Below are 21,985 nucleotides of genomic sequence, written 5' to 3'. Positions count from 1 at the left end.
GCCCGACTGCTTTTCACCACAGATCAGCTTCTGCAGGCTAAGAAGCAGGTGCCTCTGCCAAGCAGCGAGGCACCTGCACATCTCCGCCAGCAATCTAGATGGACTACACCCTCCTGAGAGCACTCCCAGCAGGACTACGATGGCTCCCACTGGCTGAGGCAGGGAAGCGGGAGACCAGGGTAGCTAGCTTGGTACTTGGGGGGGTAATTTTGATCTGCCCATTTCTGGTCATTTTAGTACTAGAAACATTACTTAAAAAAAAACAACACAAGAACAAAAGAAAGGTTACCCGTAGCTTATCATTCAGGGACTGCTTCGAATCCTGCCACACAGGGCGGCCCCTGTCCTTTCTCTGTGTTGCCCGGCATCCCAACCCCTGCCCGGTACGCGGATGTAATGAGGACACCGGGTCCTGCCTCCTGCTCTGGAGGTGGAGGGGCACGATGTGTCCCAGGCCTGGCCAACGGGACCCTCCCATCAGACACCCGGTGTGGTGAGAGGGACCCGGACGGAGGGGTGGTTATGCGTGAATTGTCGCAGCAGCACGGGCCTCCTGGCCCTGAAAACTCTGGCCGTTTTAGTTCTGTCTCGTAGCCTTGGAGCCTGTCTGTGTAGTTCCCACACCCCTCAACAGTCTGGGAGACCCCGATAGGCTTCCAAGTCAGTCCACTTCTGTTTCATACAACAGAGTCACCTTCTCTAAGGCAAGAGTGCTCCTTGGGTTATCATGACCAGGGTTTGACTTCTTCAGCATTTGGAAGCTAGGTGACTTTGGGCAAGGTTCTGAATTAACTTCTCCAAATTCCATTCTCATCTTTAAATGGGAGAATGCCACCTTCCTAAACTCTCTAAAGATAAGAGATGAGTATATGAAAGGCCAGCCACGTGGCAGACACACATGAGAGGGCAAAAGATATTTTTGCCAAGTCAAGATTCACCCTTGGAAACTTACTACCCCCAAACCCCCATTAAAATAGACAACACAACCAAACAAACTGTTCTGTAGGGCCCTGCACAAGAACTATCCTTAAGTTTCTTATTTAAATGCTCTATGTCTGAACCCAACACTTTGATCATCCTTTCAAAACTGAAATCCAAGCAGTACGAGTTAAAATAGAAAGGCATTATGGACTGGCTTCAAATCTTTAGAAACTGGGTGTGTCCTAAGAATGACTTATTCCATAAAACCACACCCTGTCTGCACAGGCAAAAAGCCTGAATCACCAGAACAATGTCCATTTGAATCAAAGTTGTAAGTATGACAACATCATTAAAATCCTACATTTGGGGAAAGATGTATCAGGCTTTATCAGTTTGTAACAGGGAATAGACCAGTACTTGGAACACAGAAAAATGTTTTGTTTTTGTTTTTTAAAGAGAAATTAACAGCCTATCAAGCAGTCTGGAAGGTAGGACTTCCAGCATTTTAAGCCTATTAACTTGAGGAGCTAAAGTTTCTACAACTACGCGGCAGAAACGAGTTTCATCCATTAGATAAAATGATCCAACCTCACCATTCATTTCAAAAAAGTACTGGCAACACTCAGTCGCAGGTACACTATGCCTAGACTTCGAGCTGTGCTTGCTGCCACATTAGCAGAGATGAATTTTGTATCGAAGTTTCCTCCCCAGAGGAATCCACAATTTCTTCTAATTTTTGAATATTTTTTTCTGGAATGAGGAGATTAGATAATTCTTTGAGATTCTCCCAATTTCAAATGCAAAGAAAAGAACTATTGTAGACTAGAAAGGCAACTGAATTCTAGTCCTAGTTTCTTAATGCCCTGCTCTCAGTTTTCTCATCTGTGAAATGGAAATTGTGTAGTAAAAACTGAAGGCGCTCTGGAAATTAAGATTTTTTTTTTTTTTAAATCTTCACCAGAGGACGTTATTTTCATTGCCTTTATATGGAGAAGGGTGGGGAGGGGGAAGAAACATCAATTGGTCACCTTCCCATCTGTGGCTGGACTGGGGAATCAAACCCCCAACCTGGGGTATGTGCCCTGACTGGGAATCGAACCTGTGACCTTTTGGTCTGTGGGACAATGCTCCAACCAACTGAGCCACACCGCTCAGTGCTAGATTTTTTTTTTTTCTAAGTCCTAAAAAATCATCTTCAGGACATCATTTGGGGCAGGCTGTCATGTGTAATGGATACTCTCTGCTTTAAATCAGTGCCCAAGCTGGGAACTAAGAGGCTAGCTAGCATTGGTTCTCCAGACCCCCTTACTTCTGACTACATGTGCCACGCAAAAGCCCCAAACTTCCAGGTTTGCATTGAGGTCCAGGTGACTAGGAGGTCCAGCGTCAGGGAAGGTTCCCGACATAGTAATGGCACCCTGGGGCCCAGGTCTCCCCACTGGACGAGAGTCTGGACGTGGCCTCTGCACCGGCCCCCTCCCTCCAGCCCGCCTCCCCCCAGCCAGGCGTGCAGCAGGGTGCTACGGGCGATGCTGCGACGCCATGCAGCCTTTCTGAAAGGCCCTTTAGAAACTGCCCACAGCAGGCAAGATTAGTTTGATTTTGTTGGATCACTTCAAACACCCATCCCAGGACCTTACGTATGGGACGGGGACTTAATTAGGTTAACAAAATAATCCAAGGGGCTTCTCCCAGCTCAAAGGGTAAAAATCACATATCCACAAAATGTTCCTGATCGAAACTGGATTAACTCCAAACGGCTTGTACTTTGAGTAACAGGAGAAAGCTGATGAGGCTGGGCACTGGCAGGACACAACACCTGTAGGAAAGGGAAGAACCCCAGCCTCTCACACTCGAGCGGGGATAGCCCGACCGCGCTTCCTCTGCTGGGTTCGTCTTCCCTTCTGCATTACCACTTCCTCTAATAAAAGGTAAACGCTAAATGCTGAAAACAAATGTGCCTGCTAATTACGAGGTAAGCCAAGTAAGAGAAGTCTACAGTTTATATTTAATGAAAGGAGGAGAATTCCTACAAAGTTCTTAAAGCTTAAATGTAGGTTAAAAATTATCACTGGTCCCAGCATAAAAACTGAGCCAAAGACGTGCTGGGGCCAGAGCAGAGCATGCAAAGGACACATCCGACCTCTAGGTGGGAAATTACCGTGAACTTAAAACTCAAGAGAAAAAAGGCTGAGGGGCAATTTTACTTGTTTTTCTACCTCTGAATCAGTTCAGTAAACCACTGTCAGGGGTTTGGCACCGCATGGTTCAGCCCAAGAAACAATTATTGCACAAACCTATCTGGAAACTAAGGACCCTCCACCCACTCAGCAAAAGCTGCTGCCATGCCCACTGGCACAGTTCTCCAGGGTACGCACGTGATTGAGAAACTTGCTGTCGCGTGTGGCCCAGCCGATCTGCATGACGCCAGAGGTGACCACGGTTACTTCATAGTACCACACCCCAGCATCCACGCAAAAGGTGCAACGCACGCTTTCGAACGAGGAGGCATCGCAGCGAGCCTGGCAAAACCAAAGGGCATCACAGTCGGCCATCAATGCCTGAAGACTCCAAGGAGAGCTGACTGCTCAGACGGTTGGCTGAATGGCTTTCCTCTGTGAAAGCTTCTGGTGGACTATTGTTTCCTTCTCAGTGTACCCTCACTGACAAAAAACTGCAAAACTGAATGAAGCACACACTGTATCACATTTTTATTTCCAGGGAATTCTAACAGGATTGGAAGACCTTAAAGATGGCTGCAGTAACAATTAGAGAAGGCCACTGACTTCATTTTTAAATACTTCCAGAGCTTTGCTCTCACGGTAGAATCTTTTACAAATGCATACACATTGCCTTAATCTGTACTTGACTTTAGTGGCAGGAAAGGAGGATATTTAAAGGTATAAGATGCGGTAACTAAAAATAATTGAAAACAGAAAGGCACCTAGAGCACTTGGCAATATGTAAGATCAAAGGGCTGTTTGCAGCCATTCTTCAAACAGCGCTTTAATCTTGATGTGTCCAGTGCCTTCTGGTACCTTCTGGTACGTATGCAGCTTTCACCAACCTTCACCACAAAATTAGAAGCATTTCCAACATCCAGGGAGGAGGGGAAGCACTAGGCCAAGTACAATTGGCTATGCAGCGATTAAAAAAAGGAAGAGCCTCTTTTAGAAACACTAGTCTTTTTACTTTTAGCTGAATAAAATGGCAGATATTAAAAAACGGACACATTTAAACCACACAGTCAATAAATATTATAGCGCTTCTAATATGTACAGCGCTGTGCGGGATATAAGAGTGCAGGATATCCCCAAAGCCCTCTCTCCTGCCACCTGTACCTCTAACCACTTTGTGAGTATGAAATAAACTTCCATCTACTTTGCAGGAAATTGCTTTTGTTCAGAAACGGGGCATGAACGTGAGAATGAGGTTCTTTACTGCCTTCCCTGCCCAACTCCTAATGGTCCATCTGCAGAAACTTTACCTCCAAGCCATGAGGCGAGATCTTCAGGTACTCGCTGACATCATTGCTATTCAGCATGGCCCTAATGTTCTTCAAGTCCACTTTCTCATAGGTCAGCTGCCTCCCTTCTTTCAAAACTGCAAAAGAAAAAGTGGTCCTGTTTCTAAGGCAGGTTGTTGTGGGAAAAAAGCTAGTGTTATGGCGAAATGCCACTCTTGCTCAGAAGTGGAGGTGCTCGTAAATGGCAGGATTGGTAGCGACACTTAGCACCTTGGCTTTGTGGTCACACTACCATCGGAAGGTTAATCAGGCAAACATCAGGAAAGGCATCACTGCTGGGTTTATGTTTTCGCTCCCTATCTTCATTACAGGCACAGCTCAGAGAGACTGTGGGTTCTGTTCCAGGCCACGCAATAAAGCAAGCCCCGCGAAGCTTTTGGTTTCCTAGTGTGTATAATATTTATGTTTACACTATACATCTATCAAGTGCACAATAGTGTTATGTTTAAAAAAACAATGTATATACCTTAATTAAAAAATACTTAATTGCTAAATGCTAACCATCATCCGAGTCTTCAGCGAGTTATAATCTTTTTGCTGGCTTTACCTTCAATTTGCAAAAGATGCAATTATCTGCAAAGCGCAGTAAAGCAAAATGCAATAAAAAGAGGTCTGCCTGGATTTTGCATGCAACAATCTGAACCGCACTTTTTCAGAATTATTCTTTAACTGGCAGAACACAGGCCACGCACTAAGCCCGTCCCTGCAATGCTGCAGGAGCAGCAGGGGGTTACACGTCTGATTGCACTTCAGCACAGTGCTCGCTGTGAATGGGGAGTGAAGATATACTGGTAAACTAGTTTTATTCTGGAGGCCCTTGGAGGAGAAAAAGAGAAAGCTCAGGAGCAACCCCTGCTGTGTGGGTAAGATGTAAGTGGAGTTTTGAAGAGCAAAGTTGGGACAGGGATAAGAGTAAAGAGAGGCAATTCCAAGCGGGGAACAGGCCCAGAGGCAGGAACGACGGGGACCTGTCTGTACAACCGCAGGAGACAGCGTGCGTCAGGAACTGCTGATTAGACGGTGCCATTTGACCAGCGGCCTTGATGCAGCAGGAAAACAGGGTAGCAGTAGAAGGGTTTGAACACAGGAGAGTGTTGGAATTAGAAGCACTCCATATAATTCTCCGTCTGAAGGGCCCCTGGAATACTCTGCTGCTAGAACACAGCCAACTGACCGCGGGAGGGCCTTGTAAGGAAAGACTCATGCTCACTATTAGAAACTGAAGAGCAGTGATCCTGTATGAGAAACGGGTCTGGGAATGAAAACAGGCATTTTAATAAAAGACAACTACTCACAGAGATTGTCCAAGCTCCACTGGGCACAGAAACCAACTTGACGTTTCAGATAATCAGGATCATCAGCCCAGGACTCCAATGTGACAAGCCGGTCACTAATACTGGATTCAGAGATAGTCAATTTATTTTCACCTGTTTAGAAAGACAAACCTTGAATGAACCATGAAAAAGGAAGATGATTTGCTGGGCAGATTAGTGATGGGAAGGAGTGAGGAAAGGTAATTAGAGAACTTGGAAACTAGAATAATGACATAGCTCAAGAGCTCTGATATTTTCTAGAACATAGCAACCTCACCACTAAATTTTTAGCTATAAAAAGTAGGTGATCATGGTTACCAAGTTTTGACTCTTAGGTGAGAAAACTCTTGCCTTTGTCCCTGTTACATCTCACTGGCCTTGAGGTGTCTACACAGACAAAAACAGAATGTACGTGTGTCTGATGGGGCTCCAAGTGAAAACTCAGCCAGTAACTAAGAAAAATAGGATTTTCAACAACCGATACGTAAGATCATTAGTGCAAGAAGTCACTATACCTACTTGTCTGTGCAAACTTTTCCAGTGCGATAAGTGCAAAAAGCATGACTGTGGGGTGGGACTGTAACTTCTGAAAGACAACAAAAGATAAAAAAACAAAAAACAAAAACATCATTCCCCTGCAGAGGCGGCACGTCATCAACTTCCTCTTCTTACCCAACATGTGCTAGATTTTTGTTGGAGCGGTCAGAAAAGTTTCACTCATTCAAGCCCTCGATTATCCATTTGCTAATATTGTTAGTAGTGAAGAACCAAGATAGAGCCTCTTCAAGTCTTACGTTATTTTCTTGAGTTTACTGGGTTCATTTAGATATAGAAACTTCTTCAAGAAAAGTATCTTGTTAAGTGCAGTTATTTTACCTAGTAACATTTATAGTAGGGTTTTATTAAAGAAAATAATGCTGATTCTTATATTCATTTAAGCAAGCTAAATAGAAACCATGAATTGTAAGCACAAAATGACTTTTTATTCAGCACCCTAAAAGGAATAATTCATCATTGCCATGTTCTAAAATAACAATGAAATTAACAACCAATGGCTTAGCTTTCCATCTGTTCTCGGAGAGGAATTCCACGATGCTGATGGTAGGTGGGAGGGAGCAGCCCGTGAGTTCTTTCAGTGACATTTAAGTCCACGCTGCAGGTGCTTACATGTAAAGAAAGGTCTACCCGCTCAACACCGCACCTCACAGCCACCCTCCCGCACGGCTGCAGAGGAGCTCGAGGGCATCAGCCGGTTCCATCACTTCCCTGGTGCCGACTAGGTTCTGCAAAGCTCGTAGAAGCCCCACCCGCCCCTGCTGCGACGCTTGCTCACACCCAGCTTCTTGCCACACACATTCGCAATCCCGCTGTCTGGCGTGTCAGACCCTACGCCCTCCCCTTCTGGCAACCAGTCTATGTCCTCATGTCTCTGAACACTGTCTTCTGATCAGACAATTCGATGTAACATGCAGGAACACGGCCATGTTCATCTCTGGGCTTCTGCCGGTGATGTGCCCTTCGCCCAGAAACCCATTTTTTCTTCCTATGTGCGCCATCAAATCCCACCCTGATGCCGTGACCAGCCGGCCCCGCCTGCACGAGGAAGGCCTGTCTCTCAGGGCTCTCCCAGCTCTGACCGCCCACACCTCCCGCCGCCCCATCGCCCTCTCAGGACTCACAGCTGTTAGTCTGAAAGAAGCGATCCTGCCCTTGATCGCATCTTGCCGTAAAATGAAGGCTTACTGTCTTGTCTGAGTAGTTTTGTCCCCTCAACTAACCAAGAACCTTCTTGAGGACAAAGGACTACTACACTATTTCTGCATCCCCAGACTGGTTTCCTAACAGCGTTGTGTTGTAAGCACGTATCACACAGGTACTGAAAAAGGTCTTTCGGATTCTGAAGACGGCCAATGCTCATTAGGCCTGCAAAGGTAACTTTAAAGAACACGGACCAGTCGAGACTGCATGCAGTCCAGCAGTGTGACACCTGATGGCGCCACGGCAAAACACAAGCTTCACCGCCAACACGCCAAATCCTCAACAATAGCAGTTTTAAGAGCAGTAGCGATAGGGGAGGGAAGAAGGAAGAGATTTATATACACTAGAAATCTGACCTCAGGGTGTCCTGGATTGGAATGCCATGTAACTTTGTCTCCACTGGGGAGGTCCCTACCACCATTTGGCAGACTCTAAGGACACACACACAAAAGCCAATCATAGCCGCTATCTTATAACTAAATTTAAAACCAGACCAACCCAGCTGTTATTGTTTGTAATAAATTCCCATCCCACCCTCTTTTTTTTTAACACAGGAGGGAATAAACATTCAGGGAACACCTGCAAATAAAATTTATAACTGATTCCATCCTCTGTGCCAATGGCTAAGCTGGCAATTTTAGAAAAATGCATAATCCTGAACGACTAAGCTTCGATGTCTCACTTACCAGACACTGTAGCAAATATTCCAGTATTCCTGGGCTAAGCAAACCTATACTTGCAGGACCTAGACAAATACAATAAACACTGGATATAATTAAATGGGCCATGTTAGTTTTAATCAGTTACCAATAACAATGAGATTGTTTCGGTAGGATTCTTGCAAAGCACTCCTCCGCCCGTGATCTCATTCAAGCCTCCGCTCTGAGGGAGGGACGAGCACTGTGTCCATGTGCAGTGAGCGGCTGAGCCCCCTGAGTGAAGTGACTTACTCCAGGGCCCTCGGGGAGCGCATGGCAGAGGATGAACCAGCGCCGATTTGTTCTGATTTTGAATCCATCGTTCCTTCCACTGTACATGCCATAACTAGCTGAGCGATTCACCTGTACTTTAATGCTAACTTCTCTAAAATGGGTTCTATTCATAAACAAGTTAAATATATGCTTCTCTTCTTAGTAACTGCTGATTGAAAATTCCTTTTCCTCTTCCCCCTACCTTTGCCTCCATTATGTAAACTTCATTACGTGTATATATAAGCCTGTTACATACATACATATATAATCTTTGTTATCTGAATTTGGTCTTTTATTCTTAATTTTAAAGCAAATAAATAAAACATTTCCTTTTAAATTTCCCTCTGAAAATCCTCAAAGCTTAATTAGACTGCATCTTCCTCTGTGGCCTTTGAGTAATTTTTTTCTAGTTATCCCTGTCCCTCAAAATTCTTGGGAGGGGTTTGGGGAGACGCTTCCATCTGGTACAGCGGGTTTGCTCAGACCTGGAGTGCGATCTTTCCCTTAATGTCTAACAACTTAAGGTCTCCCTGGTGGCGCTTCCCAGAGCTACCTGCTAGTTTCTCAGCCAAGCAGCCCAGGACGGCAGAAGTGTTCCTGTGTTTGGCAGGGTGACCTGAGTCCTGGCAAGCCACTTCTCCATTTAAATTGAGAATTTCAGTCAATTTCTGGAGTGCATCCTAAAAACAAAAACAAACAAGTGGATTTGATAAATACACTACTTTGGTTTTTTTCCCCAAGGTAACTCTCACAAACAAAAGCTGTAATCAGGTGTTAACTCAGGATAACCATACAAAAATGATATAATGCACCCAACGATACCATTATTGATGGGAAATAGTATTTGATGAACCTGAAAGCTGTCTCACATAAATTGCTAAATTCCATTTCATACAAAATGTACCAGTTATACCAAATACATCCTATATACTCTTGAGTCATGAAATCATTCGATCATTTGGGTAGACAAAATCTACCCAAATGCCACTATAATTTAGAACAATAGGGCTTAGTGATATTCAAATAAAAAGTTACTTAACATTTTTTTTTTTTACCAAGTAAGAACAAACTTCACCAGGGTTTTTGAGGCAAATTACAACAGAAACAAACCTCTATAAGCCTAGGCCACCGTCAATTCATCAGTGACTTGGCCAAAGGCTCTTCCCTTCTTTCCATATTGTTTTCCCACATTGGGCCTTAATGTCTGAGGCTTAAACAAATGAAAGATACCAGAACCCAAAATTTTAAAAAGAGGTTTCCACAGAACATAGGGCCTAAAGCAATGCAAGTTTGATACTTCTATTCTATGTAAGGGATAATCAAGGTTATGCAATTTTTAATGGTTGAATAAGACTCAAAAGTGCTTTCAGTATAAGTTGTTTTCTTAATAGAAAATGTGTAAAAATTTTTGTTATGAAGAAATTGTTTAAAGATAAGAAAATTCGCTCAGCAACCGAATGCTCTCTTCTAGTTTCCAAGCAAAGGTTGTGTTATATTTATAAATGCTTTAATTCTTAACATTTTTAAAATTTTAAACTAAAGCTTTACAGTAAGCTCTTGATAGGAGATGCAGTACTTCATTAGTTAAAAAACCAAGTTTACATAATGAAATTAATATTGAATAAAACAGACCCCCAAATGTTTAAAGAGGAAATGCAATATATCGTATGTTCTTTGTAGTCACTCACCACGTGTTTAAGCACAGATGACAGTTTTGTAAAAGATAAATATTAACTTACTTTCGTGGGCAGTGGACATTCATCTAGTAACAATGTTATAACAGCTGGTCCCAGTGGGTCTTCCAATGGAATAACTCTAATTAAAGACTGGACAACATCCAACCATCCTTCATCTAAAAGCAAATCAAGAAGATTATACATTGGAGCCACCCTTTTTAAAATGTGGAAATATATACCTTAAAACATAGAGCAACTTCCCATTAAAACAGAAATACTGTTGGCGTTCACCCTGTAACTTTTAAGCAGCTAATATTCGGCATGGACACAGTCAGCAATGGCTAGTGATCATGGCAGAGCCACAGCGTCTGAATTTACAGGAGTCTGGTGATTTCTGGGCATCTTTATTTGGAGGAAATCAAAGCTATGGTCCTGGGTTCTCACAATTAAAATAGTTTTTGGCATTTTATTTATAACAGAGGAGTTAATTGAGAAGATTAAGTATCTGAAACAGTTGGCTCTATTTTTAAAATTACACTTAGGAAATTGAAGGACAAAAAGTTACCCTTCCCATTCTTGGGAAGATATGGTCAAAGATCTGTCAATGCCAAAAACCTTTTCTGGTAATAATTTCAGTCAGATAAAACTATTACTGAGAGGTGCAGCTACAAATTCAGGAATGCAATATACGTTTCCTCTCTGTTGTATAGAAATTTCCATACACTAAGGGATTTTTTTCCTTTGTCACATGTGTTAAGTATTTTTGGAATCTTTCCTTTAAAAAAAGTGTCACATTTCTTCATAATCATTTATTTATTAGGAAGTATTTTAAAGAAACTTTAAAAATACCTGTTTCTGCCATTTCGTGCAATGTAATCATTGAATAGGGAGGTTCCTGATCACTGAAAAACAAACAGTCAAGACATGAAACTTGAAGAAACAAGAAACGACAATTCCAAATCAACGTTTATGCCGCGTGGGGTGGAAAGAGAATCAAGCAGCGAATACAGAGGGACGCGGAGGAAGGTGGAAGAGGCCACCAGGGCTGCCACCTGTGGGGACAAGCGCACACCACACGCGCTCATTCCTGCGGTCGCTCACTGCCCACGATGGCCCACAAACAAAATGGGCGCAAGGGCGCACGAAAGGGTCTCCATGCGGCTGCAGGAGAAGCACAGGACTAAGATTAGGGGCCAGAGCTTGCTTGCAACGTTATCTCTGGAGGCCCAATGGCAACTGAGACAAGCCAGGGAGGTCACCATCATCTTCCTCATCCTTACCGACGAAATGTCAGGGAGGGAGATAGCACTCTCAGCTGAGCACTTATGGAAGCAAGGGCCTACACAAATACCTTCATTTTTAAGTGTTCTTCAGGGAAAATATCACTATATGCTTAAGCTTCAAAAAATGGTGTCAGAAGAAAAAGAAACCAAAATTAATCGAGGAGCAATTTAATATTCTAAAAGGGCATTCATCATTCATGCACCTTAGTTCAATGGATTTTCAAACTGTGATCCTAGGAATCCTGAGTGCTTTAGGAAAGCTTCAATAATGAAAGAAATATTTTCCATCAAACAAAGATAAATGTAATCACTGAAGGAATATATCCATCACTTATTTGTTTACATATTGTGGCTCTCTGTTTTACTGTGATAAAAACCATAAAAACTACTGTCTTCAACTGTTTAATCTTCAGAATAATCTTGTGACATGGGAATTACTAAATTCATTTCAGGAATTCCTTAAGCACTGGTAATTCACATCCTGTGTCTTTTCATAATAAGGGGAAATTCTTATTTAAAAGAATTGTCGTAAGCAATATAACTGACAGATAAAAATGTTTTTGGAGAGCAATCTGGCAATAATAAAATTAAATATGCATATACCCAACAATTCTAGAGAAACTATGACACAGGTCACAGATGCATAGGAGGCTAATTGCTGCAGAGCTCTTTGTAGGAACAAAAATTTGGAAGTAACCTAAGTGACCATCACCAGGTTAGAGGATAACAAAATATAGTAACTTCAAGCATACAAGGGAATACATTGTAGCGGTCAGAGCAGTTGTGGCTTTACATGCAGTAACACAGTTCTCAAACATAATGTTGAAAGAAGTTAAAAAGAGATTTATATAATGATATCAGTTATGTACATTTTTTAAATAGCCAAAAAAAAAAAAAAAAAAAAAAACCAACCCCACCCACTATATATAAACTTCCTAGACATAAACACACATGATATGGCAGGCAGACTGGAATACAACTTAAGTGCATAGAACAGTTACCCACTGATATTTGGAGGTGGGTGGTACAGAGGATAAGGAAATTAGGGGAGAGAGAAAAATAATAAAACTATGACAAGGTCGGTAACCAATAAGGAATATGAACACCTCAATTCTGTACAGGCATATTTAAAGGACACACATATCCCTACACAGAAAAAACAAGATAAACTTCTTTGGGGAAGAGAAACGGAGTAGAAATTTCTGGGTGGAGAGGGGCCAGCGCTAACGCCATAGGACTACCGGGCTCTGGGTCAGGAACTAGACAGTGTCGAGCAGGAGCTCTATGCCTGCAAGGTAGGAAATGGGGACCAAAACACCACCCGTGCAAGAGATGAGGCAGACTCGCTGAGGGAGGCTGGGACAGGGCCCCCCTTCTCAGTAAAAGGAGCTGAAAAAATTATGAATGATAATCTGGGCTGGAATTGGCAGAAAGACGCAAGTTCCCAGTGTGGGGAGAAACGAGCAGGGAAGGCCGAGCAGCAGGGCCTGGGCCTGTTGTGGTGGGATGGGAGCTCAGAACCACACCGTTAGGTTCACACCCCGAAGGCCCCTGGGACCCGGATGGAGACCACGACAAAAGTGACAGGTCAGATGGGAAGAGAAAATCTGAATGACAGAGACAAAGAGAACATATTACACAAAAGTGAGGAAAAAATTTCCACCAAGGGGAGCCTGCAAACTGAAGTTCTAAACCACATGAGAATAACTAACACTAATACCATTAACAATATGAGGATAAAGTCACCACTAAAAAAACGCCAATGACAGAATTTTAAGATGGGTTTAAAATGAGCGCATTTCAAGTGTATTTCCTGCAGCAAGTCCCTCACTTTGACAGCAGCTCTCCTGTCAGGTCAAGGCCAGCCTCTCCTAAGTGGCAGGGGGACCGAGACCACAGGTCACTTTATAACTGCAGACAGCCCTGCAGGCGTGTTCTTGTAAGGCCGTCTCTCTTTCACGTCTAGTTTCAAAGCCTTATAAACTTCACAGGCCACGAAATTCTTCTGCTTTAGTTTCTAAAATCACAAGCTATGTAACTAAGTTTATAGACTAACTGAACCCTGTTTCGCTATTATGTTCTCCCACATGGCACTTCATGTTTGCTCTACATCGGCCTTATTTTTCCATTCTCAAAAGACTTGTTAACTATAATTCAGTACAACAGGTTTAAGATAAAAGTTACCCTATTATTCAAATGTACACCACTTGCCTCGTGTAAGTGAATTCTGAGCTTTATCAAGTTCACTGTAATGTGTAATATTTTATTGAAGCTTAGAAAGAAGCTCGTATCTTGCCCCCACACTCTCTGAATCACTTTTTAAATATATAGCAAAATAGATATATGGCAAAGTCTATTCTATATCTGGTTTTCCAAAGGTCTAAATAGCATTGCTTAAGGTTTATTTCCAAATTTGGGAAGGACAACTTTTCACTACAATTTTATGGTACGTTTCAAATTTCACCATGAAGAAATTTTATATAACAGCTTCTAGTCCCTCACTTGAGTTTGGGGGATGTAAATGGTATAGATTTAGTCAACAGGTATTTCCTGCAAACACAGTAAGATTACATTAAATTAATTCAAGAACCAGATCTACTTCATAGGCTGGTTTTAATAAACTTAGGAAGGCATTTCTGAACTGGTTATGGAGAATATTTGTAAGAACCACTTCCCCCCAGCATGTTCTACAGCAGATGGAAAGATCTGCAAAACAAATCTATTTCTATGAGGGGAAAAAAACCTCTCAGAATAATAGGCACAGGTACACTTTGTTTTATGCTATAGTTTTTGAGGAACTAAACACAATCACATTCTAAAAAAATGTGATTATCAACTATTTAGATACTTAAATTTAGATATTAGCAGAGCCTGAAGCAAAAAAAAAAAAAATCCAGTGTAACTTATAAGAAAAAATTATCACTATCTCACAGCAATCCCTGTAAGAAAGGTATTATTCCCCTTTAATTTTTTTTTAAAAAGTATTCCCCTCTTAAAGATGAGGAATCTGTCTTAGAAAAGTAACTTACCCAAGTGTCATGTAGCCAGTTATAGGACTGGGTCAGAATTTGACCCTTGGTCCATCATGGCTCAAAGACTTTTGCTCCCACTACTGAACTGTACGGTTAAGTTAACATATTTTCAGTTTGAACAATGCCCTTTAATTTCATTGTTATTCAACCTGGGATTTTGAATTTAAGAGTTAGACAAAACAGAGGAAAAAAACAAAACAGGTATAGGTGTGCCCTGCAGTTTCAATTTACAAGTTTCCCAAACGGCCCTCTGAGGGCCAAACAGCAAGGTGACGTGGGGAGGAGGCGGCAAGCTCTCCCTGAGCCATGTCCTCCTGCTGCCAACAGAAGCTGCGTGTGGCCAGGCCCGTGTAAACACCTCCCCTGGAAGCTCTGGTCGGTGGTGTAGACAGGAAGGCAAGATAAGAGCGAGTCTTCGTGCAACCGTGTCCTACCGTGGCCTGCAATACAAACTCAGTCCTTATTTACTTACTATCTTCCCGAAAAAGACCATAGATTTAGTTAATGTTTTCTGCTACAGAAATGTTCAGACATTCCCAGACAGGAGTAGAGGTTAGCAAGTGAAAACATCAAACCAAAATATACTCTGCCATCAGAGGAGAAATAGAATATTCTCCCTTGCCCTGTGAGCACAAAGCTTGGTGAGCACCTGCTAGGAACTGGAGTCCCAGAGTTACGGCTCTGGGCAGGACACCTTCCATTACACAGGAGACGACTGGGAGTCAGATACTTACTTATCTACAAGAGTTCGTATGACTGCCAGTGTGTCCAGCACTAGTCCGTCTACATTTTGTTTCTTTCTCCTTGGCTCATGTGGTCCTCGGCCCCTCCTTGGTGGCCGGACAGGGTCCCGGGGTTGGTTCCTTGTGTCAGCAGTGGGCATTGCACTGTTGTCGGCCTGGGGCCGCTGGCTGTCAACGCCATCTTCTGCTCCGCTGTCATCTCGGCAGATACAGGAGTTACCCATGGCAGCAGTGGCACTTCTAGTCCCCAGGAGGTGGGCTATGTGTTCCTCAAGAGTCGACAGCAGACCCTGGCCAAGGCTTCTGCTTGCTAAGAACACGGCCCAACCAAAGACAATCATTTAGATAGTTTTCAGTTTTCCAAGTACTGTTTTCATAATCCGGAGTTGAGACACTTGCATCTTATCTGTTTTTAACAACTGAACGCTGAAGAAATGTGCAGAGTTGATCTCCAACATTATCAATTACAGGGAATCCTGGTCATCCAGTAACAGTTCTAAAAGGGGGGAAAAAAAACCCAAGAAGAAAATGAATCAAAGGTTCTTGGCTATTCAATTACTCAAACTTCCCTAGTTTGATTTCCTAGGTGGTAAAATTATAATGAAGAACCATCTTTGGTTACTTTTATAGGTTTCTGACACAAAGAGCTATCTGCATAAGAGAATTAACAATCAATAATGCCTTTTATAATTATGTTAGAAAGTTGATTGCTAAACCATATCCTTGTAAACTACAGGAACTGCCGCTGATTTTTTTAAAAACAGTATGTGTAGTTCTAGCGATACGGAACTATCGATACACTAGGGGAATGTGTGCAAGTGTTCCAGGGCTTCTTTTGTGGATAAAAAAAATCTCCTTTCTTACTTTACAAGTATGAACAATTCAATGTTTCAAATAAACTGCCTAATTATAGAAACTTGTAGTTAAAAAAGTTATGACACAACCGTGATAACACCTATTCAATACCAAGAAGAATAAAAGGACAGAGGCTCCCAGGCCACAGGGGTTTCACAGGGAGGCTCTCTTGAGGATTTACAGAAATCACAACAGTAGTTACAAAGTTTTTCTGTTATCTAAGCAAGATTCTCTTGGGGGAAAGACAAACATTTATCACAAGGTTACATTTCCACAATGATCAGTTTGTTGTACAACATATCTGCTACAAAGTTAAGCGTAAGGATGCACCAATTACTACTGAAAACACTGACCTAGCAGCTGGTGTCAGGCACTAGCTGGCAACGGCAGGACAAGGCACGGGGCCCATCCTCCAAAAATTCATGGATGGCCATTCTCTTCCCACACAGTAAGTTTATCATCAAAACACCTAATGACAGAACCGACTCTTCATTCAGCTGAGAAATCTGGTTAAGTCCAGAAAGAAGTAAAGATGTAGAAGCAGGAGACTGACATGGGGCTGGTAGCAAAAAGTTAAGATCATTCCCAGACCTGGAATCTAGGACCCAGAGGGACACAAATGGACACATAAGGAATGGAGGCTAGTGTATAGTCTCTGCTCAGCATTTGGCTACTTACAACCAAATCCTCTGATATTGAGCAGTGGCTCAGGAATAGATATAAATTAAATATAAAATAATTTGGGGCGATTAGAAGCAAGGGAAAAAAATTACTTCCATTATTTCAGATAGATTTGCAGCAAATTCTTTTAAATACTTGCCCAGTTTAATGATTGCTCATGAAGGGACTGATGAAAAATAGATGGGGAGGGAGGGAAGAGAGGAGGAGATCGGATGGACTAAGGTGGGAAGGGAGGGGAGAGGCGAGAAAACAGACATCACTTCCCTCTGGACACCAGGACAGCAATGGCTGAGCAAAGGAACACCATAAATGTTCTGGGTTCCCCCAAAACAGTTAGGCTGCCTTCAAAATTTGGAGGCTGTACTTAAAAGGATGTGACTGAAGTATATGGGTGGGAGCATGATGTAAGGACTCGGCTGGAAATAGCTTTTTAAAAAGAGAACAGTCTAAACCAGCGAAGAGCTGAATACCATTCCCATTAGTGCAGTAACCAGAGAAAACGATTCCATTCAGAAGGCAGATAACCAAGAGATTTCAACACTTAAAAGGACAGGAGACTGAGATCTGAAATGACTCCTTTAAAGGGTCCTCGGGATAAATTTCTACAGGTCTTCTAAATTACACTGGTCCCCGAGAGAGGCCAGGAGGCACCGCTCAAGAAGCGACGCGCCGGCCCTTCTCACGGGAAGGGCAGAGGTGGCGCTGGCGGAGCCGTCGGGTGAGAGGGCGCAGCGTCCAAGGCTTCCCGGCAGCCCTGCCGCTGGGCAGCGGCCTCGCTGACACGCCAGCGGAGCCCTTTCTTAACATCCCAGGGTGTCATATTTAAAGACTTTCTCCACTGCTTTCTAAAAGTATAAAATAAGAAAGAATCCACATTCATTTTGAGACCTAAACGCCGCACAGGCCGACAGGACCATGGAAGCCTCCTCCCTGCCCGCTCCCTTCCCAGAGGCCACCCCCTTTAAAAGCTTCATGTGTTTACTTCCACACCTATTGTTTGTACGTCCAAGTTCGTTAGCTAGGATGATGTCATAAATATTGTTCTGTGACTTGCTTTTTTTCCCTTAACAATACATTTTTCTATGCCAGTGTATTAGATAATGACCTCACCCCATTTAAGGCTGTAAAGAAATCCACAGCTCGGATTATCAGTGTTCCTTAACCGCTATGCTATAAAAATCTGTGGCTAAACCAAATGATTCTTTGGGGACGGCAGAAGGGAGCGATCCAGAATTCCGTACAAGGGCACCCCATCAGGGAACGCGTCATCTCCGGGGACAGTGCTGCCTCACCCCGGAACAGTCTGTGGCATCGAAGTCCCCAGGGCGGAGGGGGATTCCACTGGCTTCTCTGGGGCGCCGGGGCCTCTCCACAGTCAACACAGAAGTTGGGACGGGCATGGTATGAAAACAGTAGATTCGGTCCAACCAGCTCATTCAATTGGGGAAGACATAGCTGAGGAAGAGAGACCACTCAGGTACTGAAAATAAACTGGCTGCGACTTGAGACTGTCCAGGTGAAATCAAGGCCCGGAAAACAAAGCCTCGGAGGGGAGTAAAGGATCCTATGAAGTTACAGTTTAATGTCAACACTTGTAAAGCTGTTCAGAATAATTAAGAAGAAACAGTGCCGGGAGTGCTTGCGAGGAAAGCAGTGAGTTAAAAAGTTTGTTGGATCAAGTTTTAAAACTTTATTCTATCCAGAAAACTTTTGCTAAGCCTTATATAAACTGAAAATAGAGTTGATCTATGCAGATTTCCACTTAGTATTTGAAAGTAAATGGAAGATACCCAATACATACATACAAACATTTTAAAAAATCTGACTAAATTTGGAAGACAAAAATTAAGTGTTTCTCCTCCTATTTCCAAATTGAACTCAAGTGTAGCTCAAATAGATTTCCTCCAACTCATTTTCCTTAAATGACCCAGAAAATGATGTCAACTACAGAATTTGTCAGAGAAGGAAACTGACTTTAAAAACAGTTTTCAAATACTTTAAAAACAAAGACTTTCTTGAGGACTAGCTGTAAAGACCAGGTGCAAAGAAGAGATTAACTAGGTAGGAGAAGCTGTGAGGCATCCTATAAAACATACAAAGAAAAAATAGGAGCTGCACTCTCCATAAAATTTCTGAAATGAGCATAGAGTATTTTGGGGGGTTACAGCCAAAGGCAGAGCATGCAAATAAACAGAGTATGATCTTCCAGATTTATTCAGCACTCAAAAATGCATAGCTCTTCACCTGGAAATGGCTCACTTCTGACACTTTTCTGAGAGTACAAATTGTGAATTCTTTAGGCAAAAGACTGGGTAATGAAGCTAAACAATTACACTTCAGAGAGCTTTGTTTTATCTCATTCCAAAAGCGGTATGTGGCCCACCTCCCAGGGCCCATTGTTTTAAGACACTAACACTCAGCCTGCAGCCGAGGTGGCACAGGATTCCAGAGGCCACCTGTTGCGCAGGGAAGGGGCTCTGCAGTTAGAAAGATGGGGCACAGGCCCCAGCCCTGCAAAACTTACAGCTGCGCTTTTTATTTGCCCTGACCAGACACACTTTAAAACTGGGAGACAGTAATAGTTCTTATACCTCACAGTCCTACTGTGAGGATTAAGTGAAACAGTGCTTGTAACACACATGGCACAGCGTCTAGTACTTAAACTGGGTCCTAAAATGCAAGATGTTATAAAATGAGCTCCTAGCTAATCAGAACTAACCAAATAATCTAGGAGGCAGGGACTCTGCAATACGACCTGACTTCAGAGCACTGAGATAACTAACCAACTTATCTTTTATAGAACTTATCTACCCCCTGTCCTGAAATCATCCTTATTTATCTATACTTTTAGACAGAGAACCTTGGAAGGGATTGTAACTTAATCATCCTAAAGGTGATGAGCATTAGAATCACTTTGTTACTTCTTAAAATGCAAATTCCTGGTTCCACTCCAAACAGCCAGAATCAGAATTCCTAGGATGTGGTCCAAGTAAGCGTTTTCTTCAAAGCTCCCCAGGTGCTTCTGATGGCGGCCAGGTCTGGAAATCACTCTCTGTACAGAACCGACCAAAGAGCCTGGCACCGCGGGCAGCACCTACAGCTCACTGACTGCAGGACAAACGGAAGCCCTTGTGGGCCAGTCTTCTGGGGTCAAAAAAGTGAATCTTCCTTTCCAGGAAAATGAATTGCGACTATCTTTGGAATGGTCAGCCAAAATACCCATTAGAAAACAGTTACAGCCATCAGTGATTATGCACAGTGCATAGCAGCACAATGAATAAAATAGCTCTCTGTATTTCTTACCAGGTCTATTCTGTGAAGCATCATAATGAACCTAGATGGTACCTTGCTCTGAGGTAATGTCATCCAAGGGTGGACAGACTGAACGGAAGGGAAAATGAATGAGACGAGAGATCATGTAAATCTGTAATACCTATATACTTCACCTTAATTTTGAAGACTACTTAGCAGTAGATTGTCAGTCAAGTCGGTTTGGAGACCAAGGACCTTAAGCTAGTCAAAGAATTTAAACACACACAACAATTAAATCTGCAGCTAGAGCAGTCATCAACTGGGGTGGCAATTATTGGCTGTGTTAATGATAATGATACCATTGGATGCCACTGCTTGGTAGAAAGACTTCTCACCGCCTAAATGGTAATGCTTTTTAAATCATTATACTGTTCACAGCTATTTTTCTGCAAGAGCATAATTATAATCAAACACTTCCTTTGCAAATCTATTTCTCCGAAGAATGGTAACACTAATTTTGATTCCTTTTTAAAAAATTAAGACTATTCCTTCCATTTCTGTATCATTCATGATTTTTTATATTTTATATAGTTTTCTAAGCTGCTCGGACAGAGAAAAAAAATCAAACCTGTGCTCTCAGTAAGTTCTGTGTTAAAGCAGTGAGGCCTGGTACTCAAAACACAGGCTTCTGCCGTCATAAACAGCTCACCACAAGAGACATCTGGCCAAGTCTAATCCTCTCGAACAAATGGTCTAAGAATCAATTATTCATCTCTTCAAATATTTGCTTGCAATTCAATCATAATACAGCTCGGTGACATTAAGAACACTTTCTTTTCGCTGAAAATAAGACTTCGGGATTATGTTGCCAAGAAAGGCGAGGCCGGCTTAAAAGAATGACCACAGGAAGAAAAATCAAACTTTGGCCATGAAATTACTGTTGCTGTCACTTCACCTTATCATTCTCAAGTACCGTTGCAGCATTTTTTTTCAATCCTCACGTCTTACCCCTCAAGGTGAAACGTACAGCGTGAAAAGTTACAATACATCATGCAATGGAAATTTTAATAATCCCCTCTCATTAGAAAGTGTTTTGGACTTTTTCCTAAGGTAGTATTATAAGTGACAACTTCTCCCCTCATGTTTACTACCCCAACCCTGTTTTATTATGAAAAATTTCACGCAAGCAAAATTGAATTTTACAGTGAACACCTACATACTCACCACCTGGATTCTACCATTAACATTACAGTAATAATGTATTTTTACTATTACATATTACAGTAATACTTGCTTTATCACACACCTATCCGTCTCTTGCCATCATCAGTCCATCTAATTTTTTTGATGCATTTCAAAATAAATTGCAGGCAACAGTATACTTCCCCCTCAATAATTCAGCATTACTAACTGAACTTCAATTTATTTTTGAAGACGTATTTTTGAAGATACAGGATATATTCTGAAGGGAGAGAAAAGAGAGGGAGAGAAACATTGATCGGTTGCCTCTCCTACGTGCCCCCACCAGGGACAAAACCTGCAACCCAGGCCTGTGTGCCCTGACTGGGAACGGAACCCATAACCCTTCCCTCTGTGGGACAATGTCCAACCAACTGGACCACAATGGTCAGGGGTCAATATATTTTTAGAAGTTAGATTTACATACACAGGGAACCCCCCAAAACCTTGGAATTTATTTATAAAAAATCGTGTATTTATTCTTCCATGTTTAAACTTCAGTCACCTTCAAAGGGCTCTCCATTTGATGCAATACACCTATCAAAATGGTTTTTTTCCACTGCTCAAAACAGTGTTTGAACTTGTTGATTTTGATGCTTTTAGTGTTTCTGCCATTTTTTTGTTTTACTTCTTTCACACTGGTAAAGCGTTTCCCTTGGAGGACTTTTTTCATCCAGGGAAACAAAAAAGGCTCTCAATGGACACTGACACAGATGGGTTCCTAGAACACTCGCC

At 42.4% G+C, this 21,985-nt stretch overlaps 1 protein-coding gene across 2 annotated transcripts in view; it reads right to left on the bottom strand.

Moving 5' to 3' along the window:
- The window catches only part of RSPRY1 (ring finger and SPRY domain containing 1), a 41,487-nt gene that overhangs the window by 13,393 nt on the left and 6,109 nt on the right, over positions 1 to 21,985 (bottom strand). The window contains exons 2-10 of one of the 2 annotated variants that reach the window (XM_054570361.1): positions 15,215 to 15,719; positions 11,015 to 11,067; positions 10,229 to 10,341; positions 9,043 to 9,169; positions 8,205 to 8,263; positions 6,280 to 6,346; positions 5,743 to 5,874; positions 4,409 to 4,524; positions 3,300 to 3,443 (exon numbers count right to left, since the gene is read on the bottom strand). In XM_054570361.1, the coding sequence (XP_054426336.1) occupies positions 3,300 to 3,443; positions 4,409 to 4,524; positions 5,743 to 5,874; positions 6,280 to 6,346; positions 8,205 to 8,263; positions 9,043 to 9,169; positions 10,229 to 10,341; positions 11,015 to 11,067; positions 15,215 to 15,564 (1,161 nt within the window). In that variant the 5' untranslated portion in view covers positions 15,565 to 15,719. The remainder of the gene's footprint in view (positions 1 to 3,299; positions 3,444 to 4,408; positions 4,525 to 5,742; positions 5,875 to 6,279; positions 6,347 to 8,204; positions 8,264 to 9,042; positions 9,170 to 10,228; positions 10,342 to 11,014; positions 11,068 to 15,214; positions 15,720 to 21,985) is intronic. The other variant, XM_054570363.1, reaches the window with a different exon arrangement.

This window comes from Pteronotus mesoamericanus, unplaced genomic scaffold (assembly GCF_021234165.1).
Source record: "Pteronotus mesoamericanus isolate MK-2021 breed Mesoamerican mustached bat unplaced genomic scaffold, CSHL_Meso_final contig_202, whole genome shotgun sequence".
Taxonomy (NCBI): domain Eukaryota; kingdom Metazoa; phylum Chordata; class Mammalia; order Chiroptera; family Mormoopidae; genus Pteronotus; species Pteronotus mesoamericanus.
The sequence above is the reverse complement of the archived record's forward strand: the minus strand, read 5'-3'. Positions and strand labels throughout refer to the sequence as shown.